Source organism: Nelusetta ayraudi, unplaced genomic scaffold (genome assembly GCF_046127955.1).
Source record: "Nelusetta ayraudi isolate G7.1 ecotype Tasmania unplaced genomic scaffold, CSIRO-AGI_Nayr_v1 ptg000004l, whole genome shotgun sequence".
Taxonomy (NCBI): Eukaryota; Metazoa; Chordata; class Actinopteri; order Tetraodontiformes; family Monacanthidae; genus Nelusetta; species Nelusetta ayraudi.
Window position 1 is genome coordinate 13092138 of NW_027466054.1, and position 14657 is coordinate 13106794.

Below are 14657 nucleotides of genomic sequence, written 5' to 3' on the forward strand. Positions count from 1 at the left end.
CACCAAACCAAATGGTTGAGATGTATTCTGCCCGGGAGTCAAAACTAGTGAACAAACGAACGATGAATGAATGAATGAATGAATGAATGGATGGATGGATGGATGGATGGATGAAATATAACTGTTTCGACTTACAGTTTGAGTCGATTAAATATTTACCTCAACAAAAAGTTATACATTTAGTATTTTCTATGTGAGGTGTTTGGTTGTGCCATGTACGGAAGCGCATTGCTGCCACACTAGGGGGGGAAAAAACCCGTGATGCTTTCACGTTTTAACGTAAGAAATGTTCACGTTTTAACGTGATAATTTTCGCGTTTTTACGTGATAATGTTCACATAATTTCATAACGAATCTAAATGGAGTGAGGCAAACGGAAGCACCATGTCTCATCTGCATGAGTTGATTAAACTGTATTTTAAACTTGGTTTGAGGCATGGTGAGATCTTCAATTTATTAAGCACCATCGATGAAATTAACATAAGTTTGCGTACTTTGAGGAGGATTTTGAGTTGTATGTGTTGGAACTCGCAGCTCATCCATAGTTGGAGGGAAATACTTGATACCGTTTCTTTCTTTAATAACTTTTCTTTATTATATATATCACATGAAAACTTTCGTGGACAGAGCTCTTCTTTCACGGCATCGAAACATCCCATAATACAACAGAGAACAACAAAACGCGCTCATACCCCTTATTGGCGTTAGTGGATCATGTGATAATATGAGAACATACACAATCCAACAGTATGGGATTGTATCGTAGAAAGAATGAATCCGACCCGATTGAAGTTGCGTCGTTTTCTCATTGATCAGCTGAGGAAGGCTCCATGGGTACAAGTACCACCATCTCAACTGCATCCTAATTTTCACGTTATTATCACGTAAAAACGTGAAATTATCACATTATAACGGAAAAACGTGATGCTGAGCCCTGTTTTTTTTCTTCTTCTTTTTTTTCTAGTAGCCATGTACTTGTGTGGCATAGATTATGGCCTTGGGTCAAAGTTTGGAGCGCTTTTCAGAAATAGCCATGATTTCTATGATCTATTCTATTATGTCATGCAAATGTTGGACTTTTTCATTTTTTCCCAGCTCATCTTCAATTCTTGTTATTCATAACATAAATTTCAGGTGCATTAGCTGCATGAGATGGATTTGTTTTTATGTAAATGATTTGCACATTGGACTTTATTATTATTCTTTTTTTAGCCATATTGCGGGTTTGACGTATACTCACGCACAATTTTTATTTCAAATATGTTTATTAAGGAACCATCAAAGAACAAAGAAGTTGGGAGATGACATTAAGCTTCCTTATTTTACAGAGAAAATAAAATAAAATAATAATAATAATAATACAAAACAATAAAAAATAAAATAAAAATAAAATAAATAAAATTAAAGGACCACATGACAATTGACAACAGAATTCACAGTATAAACAAACATAAATAGAACAAAACAAAAACGACAATAACCCTACTCGTACCCACTAGATTTTAGTAAATTCACCTACTTTATCTTTCAGAACGTATCTGATTCTCTCCAGATGTAAAGTGCCTGATAGGTTACTCAGACAGTGTTTGAAGGAGGGTGCCTTTTTTTTCTTCCAGTTAAGTAGGATCAATTTTTTTGCTGTTATGAGACCATATATTAGGAGTTGTTGTTTTGTAAAATTCAATTTCCTTAGTTCTTTAGAGGTTACAAGAATAATCAGAGTAAGATCTGGGACTAGCTGGGTTTTCAGAATTGTTGAAAAGAACTTAAATATTTCATACCAGTAATTTTGAAGTTTGGGACAGAGGGCGTAACTATGTGTCAGGGTAGCCTCCATAGTCCTACATTTTTCACTAGTGGAGAAATTTCAGGGAATATTCTGTGCAGTTTTGTTTGTGAGTAATGTAATCTGTGCAATATTTTGAATTGTATTAAACAATGCCGAGCATTAATTGAACATTTGTGGATGTGTTCCAGACTCTCCTCCCAAATATTGGGAGGTATTGATGTTCCAATCTCTCTTTCCCACTCTTCTCTAATCCTATCCGTACCAGGAAGGCACATATTAAGTAAAATACCATATAGTTGCGAGATTATGTGCCGTGGGTTGGGGAACACATTAAATAAACTCTATGTTATCAGGATTTGCTTTTTCAAAGTTGGGAAGGTGTGTTCTAATATAATCTCTAATTTGGAGATATCTGAAAAACTGGTTCTTTGGCAATCTATATCTTTCCTGAAGTTGTTGGAAAGAAGCAAATACCCCATCTATAGATAAATTATTAGCTAATGCCAGTCGCCCAGTAATATAAAATGAAATTAGGAAGTGCAAGTCCGCCATCAGTTTTGTTTTTACAAAGGGTGCTTCTTAATTCTGTGGGATTTGTAATTCCACACGAAGGGAAGAATAATTGAATCAAGTTTCTTGAAAAAGGATTTGGTTAGAAATATTGCCAGGTTTTCAAAAAGGTAAAGTAATTGAGGGAGAAAAATCATCTTAATAGCATTGACTCTACCCAGAAGAGATATAGGGAGAGTTTTCCAAAATTGTATGTTGCTATTTAGTTTGTTAAACAGGGAAGGAAAGTTGGCCTTGTATAGATCCTTATACTTCCTTGTAATTACTATTCCTAAATAAGTTATACTGTCTGAAGCTATTTTAAGAGGGAGTTCTTTGAGCCAATTTGGAGCCTCACCTTGTAATAGTAAGAGTTCACTTTTGCCCCAATTAATCTTATACCCTGAGAAACTACCAAACAAGTTAATTATTCTTAAAATTGAGGGAATAGTAATCCTGGTTTGCGTGACATATAACAAAATGTCGTCTGCATATAATGATATTTCATTTTTAGTAAGTTAGGTGTTGTAGCCATGTTTGTTGGGATGCATGCGAATCAATTCAGCCAACGGCTCAATGGCTAGGGCGAATAATAGCGGGCTGAGTGGGCAACCTTGTCTCGTGCCCCTGCCTAGCAGAAAGGGATCAGAAAGCGTTTTGTTAGGAAGTATTCTGGCTCGGGGCCCATTATATAGGAGTTTAGTCCAAGAAACAAATCTATCCCCACAATTAAACTTCTGTAAAACTGAAAATAAGTATGACCATTCAACCCGATCGAACGCTTTTTCAGCATCCAGGCTGAGGATGACCAGGTCTTTTTGGTTATATCTGGGAGAATGCATGATATTAAGCAGACACCTAAAGTTGTGTGAGGACTTTCTTGTGGGATAAAGCCAGTTTGGTCAGGGTGGACCAGTTTGCACATAAATGCACCAAGTCTTCTGGCCAGTGTTTTAGCGAGGATTTTTTGATCTGAATTTAAAAGTGAGATTGGCCTATAAGAGCCTACTTCTTCTAAGTCTTTCCCCTTTTTGGGAAGAAGGGTGACAGTGGCTTCAGTCAGCGTCTGAGGTAATACTTCTTCATCAAACGACTCGATATACATTTTGCGCAGGTGGGGGGGTCAACATTTCCCCAAACTTTTTATAAATCTCGTTGCCGAGTTCGTCAGGGCCGGGACTTTTTCCATTTTTTAGAGAACTAATGGTTGCTAGTAACTCTTTACATGTGATGTCTGCTTCTAAAGTATTGTGGTCCGCTTGATTCAATGCCGGCAGATTACATTTGTCTAAAAATGATTGCATTGTTCCTTCGACAGAATTAACTTCAGAAGTATATAGTGATTCATAAAATTGCCTGAATCTATCATTAATATCCTTGGGAGATGTTAAGATACCACCTGAAAGTGACTTGATTTTGTGGATAGCTCTGTCATTTTCAAGTCTACGTAATTGTCTTGCTAACAATTTGTGTGGTTTATCTCCAAATTTGAAATATCGCTGTTTAGTAAAAATAAAAGCCAAGCAGATTCTATCTGATAATATCTTATTCAGTTTATATTTAAGAGCGGACATTTTTGTATGTTTTTCTAAGGATGGCTGCATGGCATTTTCCCTATCAAGTTGACAAATTTCCTCTTCAAGTTCAAGTTGTTTTGCTTTATTACTTTTTTTGAGGGAGGATTGGAAAGAAATAATATGCCCTCTTATGAAGGCCTTAAAGGGGACCTATGATGCTTTTCCACTTTTCTGAGCTTTAAAAACTGTTACAATGTTGAACCCTATCGTCAAACGATCTCAATATAGTTAAATAATGACGTTCATGCGTTTGGACGTGAGCCCTGCAAATTGTTGGGCATGGTTCTAAACACTCTGTTCAAGGGTATTTTTTCAACACTGGGCACGGCGTGACGCCACGGCGTGACGCCACGGTGTTGCCGGATCTCCTTTCATGGCCAGGCTCCGACACCCTCTCAGACTGGTTCCACCCTCCCCCGCTCAGACCCCTCTCGTCCGGTCGGCAACGGGAGTGAGACGGGCTCGACTCGGCCGGTGGACGACGAGAGAATAATCAGCCACGGCAATATTTGAAAACATGTATGAGGACTGTAAGTGTATTGTGACCTCAAGCAACGTTAGTTTTAAGACTACTTGCAACGTACAACCACTGAATGGTGTTGATGAACTGTTAGCCACCACCGCTAACTCCGTGCTCTGCTTGTTATGTGTGTTGCGTTCGCTGGCAGCGAAACTGAAGAGGCAGCAAGTTTCACTCCTTATAGCGATGTTCACGCTGCCAGCATGGTAACATCGGTTGTGGAGCTCTTCGTGCTTTGTGTGGACGTAAGTTGTGCAGATATTCTTGTCTAATAATAAACCACTCTATGACTGAAGTGATCGTTTCAGCGTACATATTTTCTCTGCTAGGACAGTGTTTTGATACAAGTCAACAGTATGAAACGAAATCATTCTAAGCCCTATTAAAATGTCTCGCAAAAATACAAAACAAAAACACGGTCAGTACACAAAGTAAAATATATTTCCGGGGACACGGAAGGCACAAAAAACGTCCATGGACCTTCGGTCCGCCTTGCGGCTGTAACTCAGGCCACGCTGGATCCATACGAAGCTGGATTAGCCGGTAAACAGCTGCTAAAGAGTGAAGCCTTCACGACGGTAAGTGTTTAAATTGTGCCTGTTCCGTAAAGTTTGCCGTTTACCCTTCACTCCCGCACTGACAAACTGAGGAAGTGAGGCTCAGCAGCGACGAAGAGTGTGACCCCGGGCAGGGGGCGTACACCGGCAAGGCTGGGGTGGAGTGAAGTGCAACAGAGCGTGTTCGTGGGACGCAGTAAATACGAGGAAACGAGCTGCGAGATACGCAAATCTAAAAAGCTTTCAGCGCGGAAAATCGTGCGTTGCTGCTCTGGAGCGGCAAGATATCAAATACAAAAGCCCGAAAACGAGTATAATAGGTCCCCTTTAAAGGTTACCCATAACAATTTGGGTGATATATTTTCTTGGCACAATTTTTTAACGGTCAAACAACAGTCAAAGTTACCCAAAGAACAACCACTTGGCTGTGACAATAGAGAAAGACATGAGATTTTCTGTTACAATCATGTTAAAACAACATCAGCAAAAACGTAGCCATATTTTAAAACAAAAAAAAAAAGAACAAACAAACAAAAAACGTTGCACCTCCCTCATGGATATGAGTGGTGCTTCTCCAATCCAGCACCACCTCCCTCTTTCCCAAAGCTTGCAAGCATGCTAGTGTGCTCAGAGTAACTGGCCGAAGAAAGAAGATCCAGACCTTCCTCCATAGTTCTGTGACCTTGTTCATCTCATTCACACTCAGTGACTGTGTGCACCATTTTCTGCTGAAACCTTTGGATGTTGATTGTCACTCTTCGAAGTGAATTGTTGACTCTCAATGCAAATGGTAAGGACTTACCTTTTTTTTTTTTTTTTTTAATTCCCAGTTGAGATAAACCTGTGGAGGCATGAACAAAATTCCTGTTTTCTTTCGATTTTGCTTGGTTTTTGTTTGCTCCTGTCACGGTCAAATAGTCACAGTGCCTTTGCTCCCACAAGACTTGGTAGTTGCAGATATTTCTAGATTACAATACTCCCCTGAAGTGACAGGTACGGTGTCGCTCACATGTATGGTGTACATTTTAGGATCCCCGTAGGCATCAAGCTTCAGTCTTGTCAGTCCATTTTCAGACTAAATTGACTAAAACCAATATGACTCAGGCAAAGTTGTCAGCTGCACCCCCTCACCCCTTTTTTTCTTTTTCATCTGAAGTCCGAGACTGAAGCCTGACACCTGAGGAGTCCTACAATGCACACTGTCTGCTTGATATTCTAACAGTATAGTAGTTGTAGTCAGGTGCTGTATGTATATATATTAAAAATGTAACTGTTTGATGCTCAACAGTGTTGACATTTCAAAACTAACTTGAACATATTTTACATGACATACAAATTTGTCTAAGCCTTGTGCTGTTGTTTACTTCCTTTGCATTGTTAATATTGACAGAAAGTATTTCTTTTAATCCCAACAATCGAGACAAATTATCCTAAATTTGTGTTGTCTTTGTTCGCCCTCGTGGTTATGAAATCTTTTTTTGTCTCTTCGAGTGAAGAGAGTCAAAGGTTTCCAATGACAAAGCTTCATTTTCTCATTCGACTCTCACCAAGAATTCAAAGAAAAAAGAAAAACAGCAATCTTGTGTTTTGGCCAAAGAAAATGTGATCAGTCGTGTCTGTTTTTTTTTTTTCCAGGATTTTTCGATGGGAACTACTTTTTACTTGCATAGTTTTTTGCTGTTGACTCCTCTCCTAACCTCACCATGCAACGCCTTCGATCCCCTCATAATTACAACTAAGAAAGGTCAAGTTCAAGGAAAGTTTGTGCCAGTGCAACACAACCAAGTCGGGGCTTTCCTCGGAATTCCATATGGAAAACCGCCTGTGGGAAAACTGCGCTTCCGCCCGCCGGTGCCTGCAGACAGATGGGAGGGTGTGAAGGACGCCACAGAGTATCCAAATAGTTGCTTCCAACCAAACTTAACCCGTACATGTAGGTTTGGCGTGTAACATTAATAGCCCTCATGGGGGTGGCCGACATGTATTTGTGTGTACACACACACACACACAAACACACACACACACACACACACACACACACACACACACACACACACACACAAACACCAAAGCATAAAACTCACTATGGTTTCTACAGTACTTCTTCTGCAATGCCACTATGCATGTAATTTCTCTCCAGGGAAGCAAGAGGCTGCCAACACTTTCCTGAGTGAAGACTGTCTGTACCTAAATGTTTGGACCCCTCTTGTGAGGAATGCACAATCATCACCACTGAACGTCATGATTTGGATCTATGGAGGTGGATTTATTATAGGAACATCCTCATTGCCCGATTATGACGGCCGTTACTTGGCCTATTATGAGGATGTAGTTGTGGTATCAATGAACTACAGGTAAGAAGGTTTTTGATGATCCTTATGATGAAGTTCTCTTGTGGAGGGACAAGGGTGGATATCAAATATAGATAGATAGATCTTTTTTTTTTTTTTTTTTTTTAAACAATTACTAGTGCCCGACCAATTATGGATTTTATGAGCACCAATACCAATATTGGTTGATACTGATATATCAGTTGGTATAGTTAAGATTAATTTTCAACCCTTTAGATATTGTCAAAAATGCTACATAATGAAGAGGACCTGATTTACCTAGAAAAGACTTGCTTTCTAAAAAGAAGTGCAATGGAACATTGGACTTTGCTAAATAATAGATAATTATGATAAAGATTATGATAGTCATAACAATAATAATCATAAGATTATAATATATATCTGTGATGCAGCTAATAATGACTTGCAACTTGGAGTAGTGTAGTATAGCTAAGAATAATGAATAGGTATTACAAATGGCAGAGAGTTGGGCTGTTATTTATCCGTCCAGCATCCACCTCATCACCCAGGTGAGGTTGGAATTGAAATGTTGGATCTGGACCGGTTTTCATTATTACTATTTTCCCCACCATGTAGTGTTACTCTGTAAATGTCTCCAGGAGGTAGTTCAGTCACGTTTGTTTGTTTGTTTGTTTTTATAAAGACTTGGAGCCCTCGGTTTTCTGTCTCTTCCTGACAATGACAACGTCCGTGGCAATGCTGGCCTGCTGGACCAGCGCTTGGCCATCCAGTGGGTACTCGACAATATTGCTGCTTTTGGTGGTGACCCTTCAAAGGTGAAAAAACCCTTCGCCAACCTTTTTTTTGTTCCGAAAAATCTGTAAACAAGACTTTCCAGAGAGCTGAATTAACAAACAATTTAAAACCTCCAATTTGAATTTTTCTTTCTCACTGCCCTTTCTAGGTGACTCTGTTTGGAGAGAGTGCTGGATCTATGTCTGCAGGCTTGCATGTGCTTTCACCGGGTAGCCGAGATCTGTTTCAAAGGGCTGCGCTTGAGAGCGGAGCTCCAGTTGCTGTGTGGACCCTCTGCAGCCAGACGGAAGCCTGGAAAGGGTTGATCAATTCACTTCATTACTTTTTTCAGTTGCGTTTGCATGAAAGTTTATTGATCCATTTTGGATCTCTGCGTTTGACCCGTCCTAGTTGTAGTTAACTTCATACAAACTGAGTCCAGTGGACTCCAGGGAGCAGTCAGGGCTTTAGGGGCCTTGCTCAGGGACCCTCAGGGGTGGTGATGAGGCCACAACGCCTCTGTATCCACCAACATGAAAAGTCACGCTTTGCTGAATCCAGAATTCTGTCTGTATCTATTCTCCTGCTTTAACTGGCACCACAGCAGTCTGTCATGATGTTTACTGTCTTCGTTTAGGGCCACCAAACTGGGGACTCTATTGGGCTGTCCTACACTGAATTCCACCGAATTGGAAACATGTCTGCAGAACACCAGTGCCAGTCTGTTGGTGCATACGCAGTTTGCCCTGGACGCAGCTGGCTTCATAAAGTCACCCTTTATCCCTGTTATTGACGGGGTCTTCCTTCCAGATACAGTTCAGGTTTGTCTCGCTTTTTAATTTATTGAAACAGTATTCCAGTTGTGCTAATAGTCGAGCATGGAGTCCATGGGAGAAGGCCGTCTTCTAACCGCATATTTATCTTTCTACTTATGTATTGCTGAGCAATGTGTAGTTGGAAAAACATGGAATAATAATAAAAATGAGAATATCAAGTAAAAGTTGTTTTATTTTGGCAATTTAACATAAAAGATGAAACCAACAAATTTTATTGAGCCATTACACGCAAATTGATTACACACAAACCCACAAACTCAGAAAATTTTTATAAAATTTGATCAGCAAAATCCAAAGAAATAAAAACTTTAAATATATAGATTTGCATATCATTCGTTTATAGAATATGTAAAATTCACCTTTTAAGTTGAATTGCAGAATACAACAACCTTTTCAGGATATTCTAATTTTTCGGGTAGTACCTGTAAATAGCTGCAAGTTAATACTTAACTGTTGTGTTGCAACATTGCCATGCATTTTGAATAATACTGGACCTTTAAAATATTTATTCTCTATTTTATTGAAGCTAATGCAAAAAAGTAAACCCTCATTAAGTTTTAGTTTTGCGATAGCTTTTGCTTCCATCTTTTTTTTTTTGTTGTTGTTGACATTTATGAATCCCTTTCCTGTTCTGCTTTTATCTCACAGGCCCTGATAAACGATGACAGAGTCCCAAAAAAAGACTTGATGACTGGCTTCAACAGGGATGAAGGGATCATTTTCATTGAAGTGAGTGAAGTCCCTGGATTTGATCAGGGTCCAAGTCTCATCACTAGGGAGCAGTTTCTGTTTGGCCTCGGAATTTCATTCCCACATACACATAGTCTAGTGAAAAACGCAGTGGCTCACGAGTACACCGACTGGACGGATGAGAAGAACCATACCAAAAACCGGGACGCACTGAGTGAATTTGCCACTGACTACCTGTTCATTTGCCCTGCATTTGACTTTGCCCGCAGGTAAAGTAGATAAATAAAGGGTTTGTGGTGTTTTTGCGTACTAGTGCATGCATTGATTAGATGTACGCTAAGAAGAACTTGTAGGCGGTTCGATGTGGAGGATGTCCATGAAGCACTTGTCGATTTATGATGGATTTAAAAAAAAAATCTTGAATATACAGTAGCAAAAATGGCAGTAATCATTTGACTTATTTTTTTCTATTGTGAAAGAGATGACAATGAGAACAACAAACAGAATGTTCTGAGGACAGTATCATCATCTTTGGTCCGGCGGTTGATTACTAGGATTTTCTTCTTCATGCTTTTTTCATTGGGAGAATTGAGATTAAAAAAAAACAACAACATTTTTTTGTTTGGTCTTTGTCCCATTGTTTACAGGTATGCACAAGCTGGTGGAAATATTTATACGTATGAGTTTACCCACCGATCCTCCCTCAACCCTTGGCCAAAATGGATGGGTGCCACTCACAACTCTGAGGTAGTATATGTCTTTGGAATCCCCCAGAATCCATCCCATGGATTTACAGAGGAGGAAGTAAACCTGAGCAGGAGGATGATGAAACACTGGGCCAATTTTGCTCGGACAGGGTCTGCATGAACACTGACTGAAGCTGCACAATATCCTCAAGATTGTTCAGCTCAGTCTTAGTTGTTTTTCTGTGTTTTTCTCCCAGGAATCCAAGCACTGACAAATTTAAGTGGCCGCCACTCACTCCTGAAAACAAGGAATACATCACGCTAAACACCAGCCCTCCAGAAATTAAGACCCACTTTAAAGCTGAGAAGTGTCACTTCTGGAACAACATTTTCCCCCAAATCATGAATGTCACAGGTAAAATGTCATTTATACACCTCAATTCAAATGTGGCATGCGTTCCGCAATCTTGACAAAATATATATACTAAAGTTTATCTTTCATGCTGTTTGTCCACAGCTGCCCTGCAGACGTGTGCTCCATAAACTGACTGTAGGGGTGTGACCAGCAATTTTAGGGGCTAAAAATTTGGTTCCCCTGCCCTCACACGCCTGATGGGTCCATGGAATCGCCCCTTGATTTTGCCCCTTCACAGCAGCCCAGCTTCTATCTTTATTTCTCATTTTGAGTGGGACTCAATGATTTTGGGGGTTAATTAATATAATGTAGCTTTGTGCCACAGTGACCTCCTCTCATCCCTCTTCTGATTACCTCTTTTTCTATTGTTTTTGCTTTATTTCTGTGGCTTCTTGTCTTTTTTGAAACTCGTGGAGCTTCTCTCGCTCCCAGAACTTCTGAGCTTGTGTTACTTCAGCCTCCTGAAGAATTGTGCTTCTTCATTGGACCAATAAAAACATTTACTGTGCCGTTAACTTGACATGTGTGTTTGTTCATATTTATTTTTTCTTCATTTTATGTTCAATGTATTTTTTTTTTAGTGAAATGTTGATTACAGAAACTGGTGAGCTCACTGTTGGTGTTGAAGTTTTGTGTTTTGGTGCCACAAAACTTTCAGGGATGATATTCCCCCTACAAATCAAGTAATTGTAAGAATGCTTTTGAAGATGTAAGGAGGGAAAGTACATAGTGTTGCTTTATCTGACTTGACACGTATTAAGTACATTTATATTCTGCAGCAGAAGTAGTAATTAGCACGTGTAACTATTCGAACTCATCCTCGTGTCATGCGATTGCACTCAGTCATGTGCTCTCTGTGCAGTGAGCAGGCCCGTCTCAGGCAGCGGGTGGTGGAGGAGGACACCGAGGACTGGATGAGGAGTCCAGACTTCTCGGGCCTGCAGCGAGTTGGAGGCGTGGATTTGTCCTTCATCAAAGGCGATGACGTCAACGCGTGCGCCCAGCTGGTGGTCCTCAGCAACCCTGAGCTACAGGTGAGCTGCCCCTCCACAGTGTAGGGACAATGTCTCCCTCTAGCGACGAGAAGTTGTCAGTGCAGCAGGTATATCTGCAGGCGGCCGTGCCTTTTCAAGCAAATGTTCGTAAATCTTTAAACCTCCCACCGAAAATCTTACATTGTATTGTCGACTGACGTAACAAAATATTTGGAAGTAGGAACGTAAGGAACAACAGCAGCCACCTGTCACAACACAGTCCAGTGTTTGTACATAAACAGGCCCAGGGCGATTAGCCTGTTTATTCCTATATTCCTTCACCTGCTAGGTTGGTTGCTCACTGTTTCGTGAGTTATTAGTATTTGTAGATGCAACCATTGCACAGGTTCAAATGCAGCCCACAGTCCCTAATAACGTTCATCAAACTGGGCCCACATCAAAATGATGAAGATGGCAGAAGAATTGTAAAGCTGTAATAGTTTTGTAAAGGTTTTGCAGGCAAAATTGAATCCATTTCATTGGACACCAGGTGAAATAGAAAAAAAGAGGCACCAAATGGCAAGTATTGGTTTACCTCACTGGCCAAAAATGCAATGTTAGAGAATTTAATTCAATTTTAAAACTGAATTGAATTTTTACATTTTCTGTCTTTCTTTCTGACAATGGAAAATTGAACAGACAAGCAGAATGTTTGTGTCGGGCGGCGAGGGGACGATGACGTCGAAGCGGAACGAAGCAATATTCTCCCCCCGAGAGACGCAGGAGCAGGACGTTAGACACTGGAGCCGCTGTTACATACTGTATATGCATCTGCATCTGCACCCAGGCGGACGGAGGTGAGATGGCTTGTACCTCATCCTTTCTGCGCTCGCTTATATAATAATGACCAGTAGGGCTTTGTTCAACCTGGTGACTTGTTTATGAGACGAGTGTGTGAGAGTGGTCGACGCCGCTCCGTGGTCGGCCCAGGTCGAAGACTGCTGCTCTGCGTTTTGAGGATGAATGTTACTTTGTGATTATCAGCAGTAAACATATTGATACTGTAAACCCGGAGTTGCGGCGTGTTGGCTCTTTCCATTGTGCTCAGCGATGGAAGTGAAGCAGCCTGGTGTGGATGCATGTGGTGACTGGCTTTTCCGAGTTAAGTATTTAAGTGATAAGAAACAGCCATTTTTAAGGGGTCATGTGTCAATAAACGCCATTTTAGCCTTTGTAACTTTCACGATTATCAAGTCATTTAAATTGAATTGAATTATGACAAGCTGCAGGCTGTTGTGTCTTTTTTTGTTGGCACTTTGTTTTATTTTGAATCTGATATTAAATTTTAACTTTCGAGCAGAATTTATGTGGGGGTGCCAGTGAATTAATGGAAATATAAAATTGACAAATTCACCACTGAAAATGTATGGGTGTTTCACAGATTATTTACACAGTCACAAGAAAAGCTGTTCATCAATCGACTTAATAACATGAATGACTCTGTCGAAAAGGACAATGAAATCTTTTTTTTTTAAAAGGTCTTTGACGCCTGTGATTTTAACGGAGGTATACTGCAGCAGATGGAAATATTTCATTGGCTAAATAAAGAAATGCAATTAAAACATCTGCTCTATTCTATAACTTTCAAATACGTGTGGACAAAGGTTTAAATTAACATATACGGAGTGAAAATAATTTAACCTTAAATAGGAAAGTTTAAAAAGTGAAATAGAGCAACAATAATAATCATTAAAAAAAAAAAAAAAAAAAAAAAAATAGCCGCAAGTTCTTTGAACTTTTTTGATATTATTATAGCATTAATCCACCGGAGGGCGCAGCAATGTTTACCAGCAATGGACCGAGAAAGTAACGCCCCATACTGATGACGTCAGAAGGCGGAAGCAGAACAGTGTGACAGATAACACAGCTCCTGCCAGTGGAAGCGAAGCAGAAATGTCCTCACATCCCGCCGAGGATTTGGTCAAGCAGTGGGAGAGGTCAGAGTGACTTTCATTACGATATAAGCAGTTCATTACACTCTCAGTAGATGAAGTTGCTTTTAGTTGGATGTTTGAGTTACTTTGGTTCAGCGTACACCACCAAACCAAATGGTTGAGATGTATTCTGCCCGGGAGTCAAAAGTAGTGAACAAACGAACGATGAATGAATGAATGAATGAATGAATGGATGGATGGATGGATGAAATATAACTGTTTCGACTTACAGTTTGAGTCGATTAAATATTTACCTCAACAAAAAGTTATACATTTAGTATTTTCTATGTGAGGTGTTTGGTTGTGCCATGTACGGAAGCGCATTGCTGCCACACTAGGGGGAAAAAAAACGTGTAACGTGTTACGTTTTAACGTAAGAAATGTTCACGTTTTAACGTGATAATTTTCGCGTTTTTACGTGATAATGTTCACATAATTTCATAACGAATCTAAATGGAGTGAGGCAAACGGAAGCACCATGTCTCATCTGCATGAGTTGATTAAACTGTATTTTAAACTTGGTTTGAGGCATGGTGAGATCTTCAATTTATTAAGCACCATCGATGAAATTAACATAAGTTTGCGTACTTTGAGGAGGATTTTGAGTTGTATGTGTTGGAACTCGCAGCTCATCCATAGTTGGAGGGAAATACTTGATACCGTTTCTTTCTTTAATAACTTTTCTTTATTATATATATCACATGAAAACTTTCGTGGACAGAGCTCTTCTTTCACGGCATCGAAACATCCCATAATACAACAGAGAACAACAAAACGCGCTCATACCCCTTATTGGCGTTAGTGGATCATGTGATAATATGAGAACATACACAATCCAACAGTATGGGATTGTATCGTAGAAAGAATGAATCCGACCCGATTGAAGTTGCGTCGTTTTCTCATTGATCAGCTGAGGAAGGCTCCATGGGTACAAGTACCACCATCTCAACTGCATCCTAATTTTCACGTTATTATCACGTAAAA

The 14657-nt window shown here is 39.9% G+C and overlaps 1 protein-coding gene across 1 annotated transcript; it reads left to right on the forward strand.

Moving 5' to 3' along the window:
- Positions 1–5389: 5389 nt before the first annotated feature.
- Positions 5390–11225, forward strand: LOC142897798 (acetylcholinesterase-like). Its single transcript, XM_076040383.1, has 10 exons — positions 5390–5782; positions 6628–6925; positions 7133–7346; positions 7987–8119; positions 8248–8494; positions 8700–8899; positions 9563–9873; positions 10252–10461; positions 10548–10705; positions 10808–11225. Exons 1-10 carry the CDS (start codon positions 5774–5776, stop codon positions 10831–10833), a joined length of 1806 nt encoding a protein of 601 aa, XP_075896498.1. The 5' UTR covers positions 5390–5773; the 3' UTR covers positions 10834–11225.
- Positions 11226–14657: the final 3432 nt, after the last annotated feature.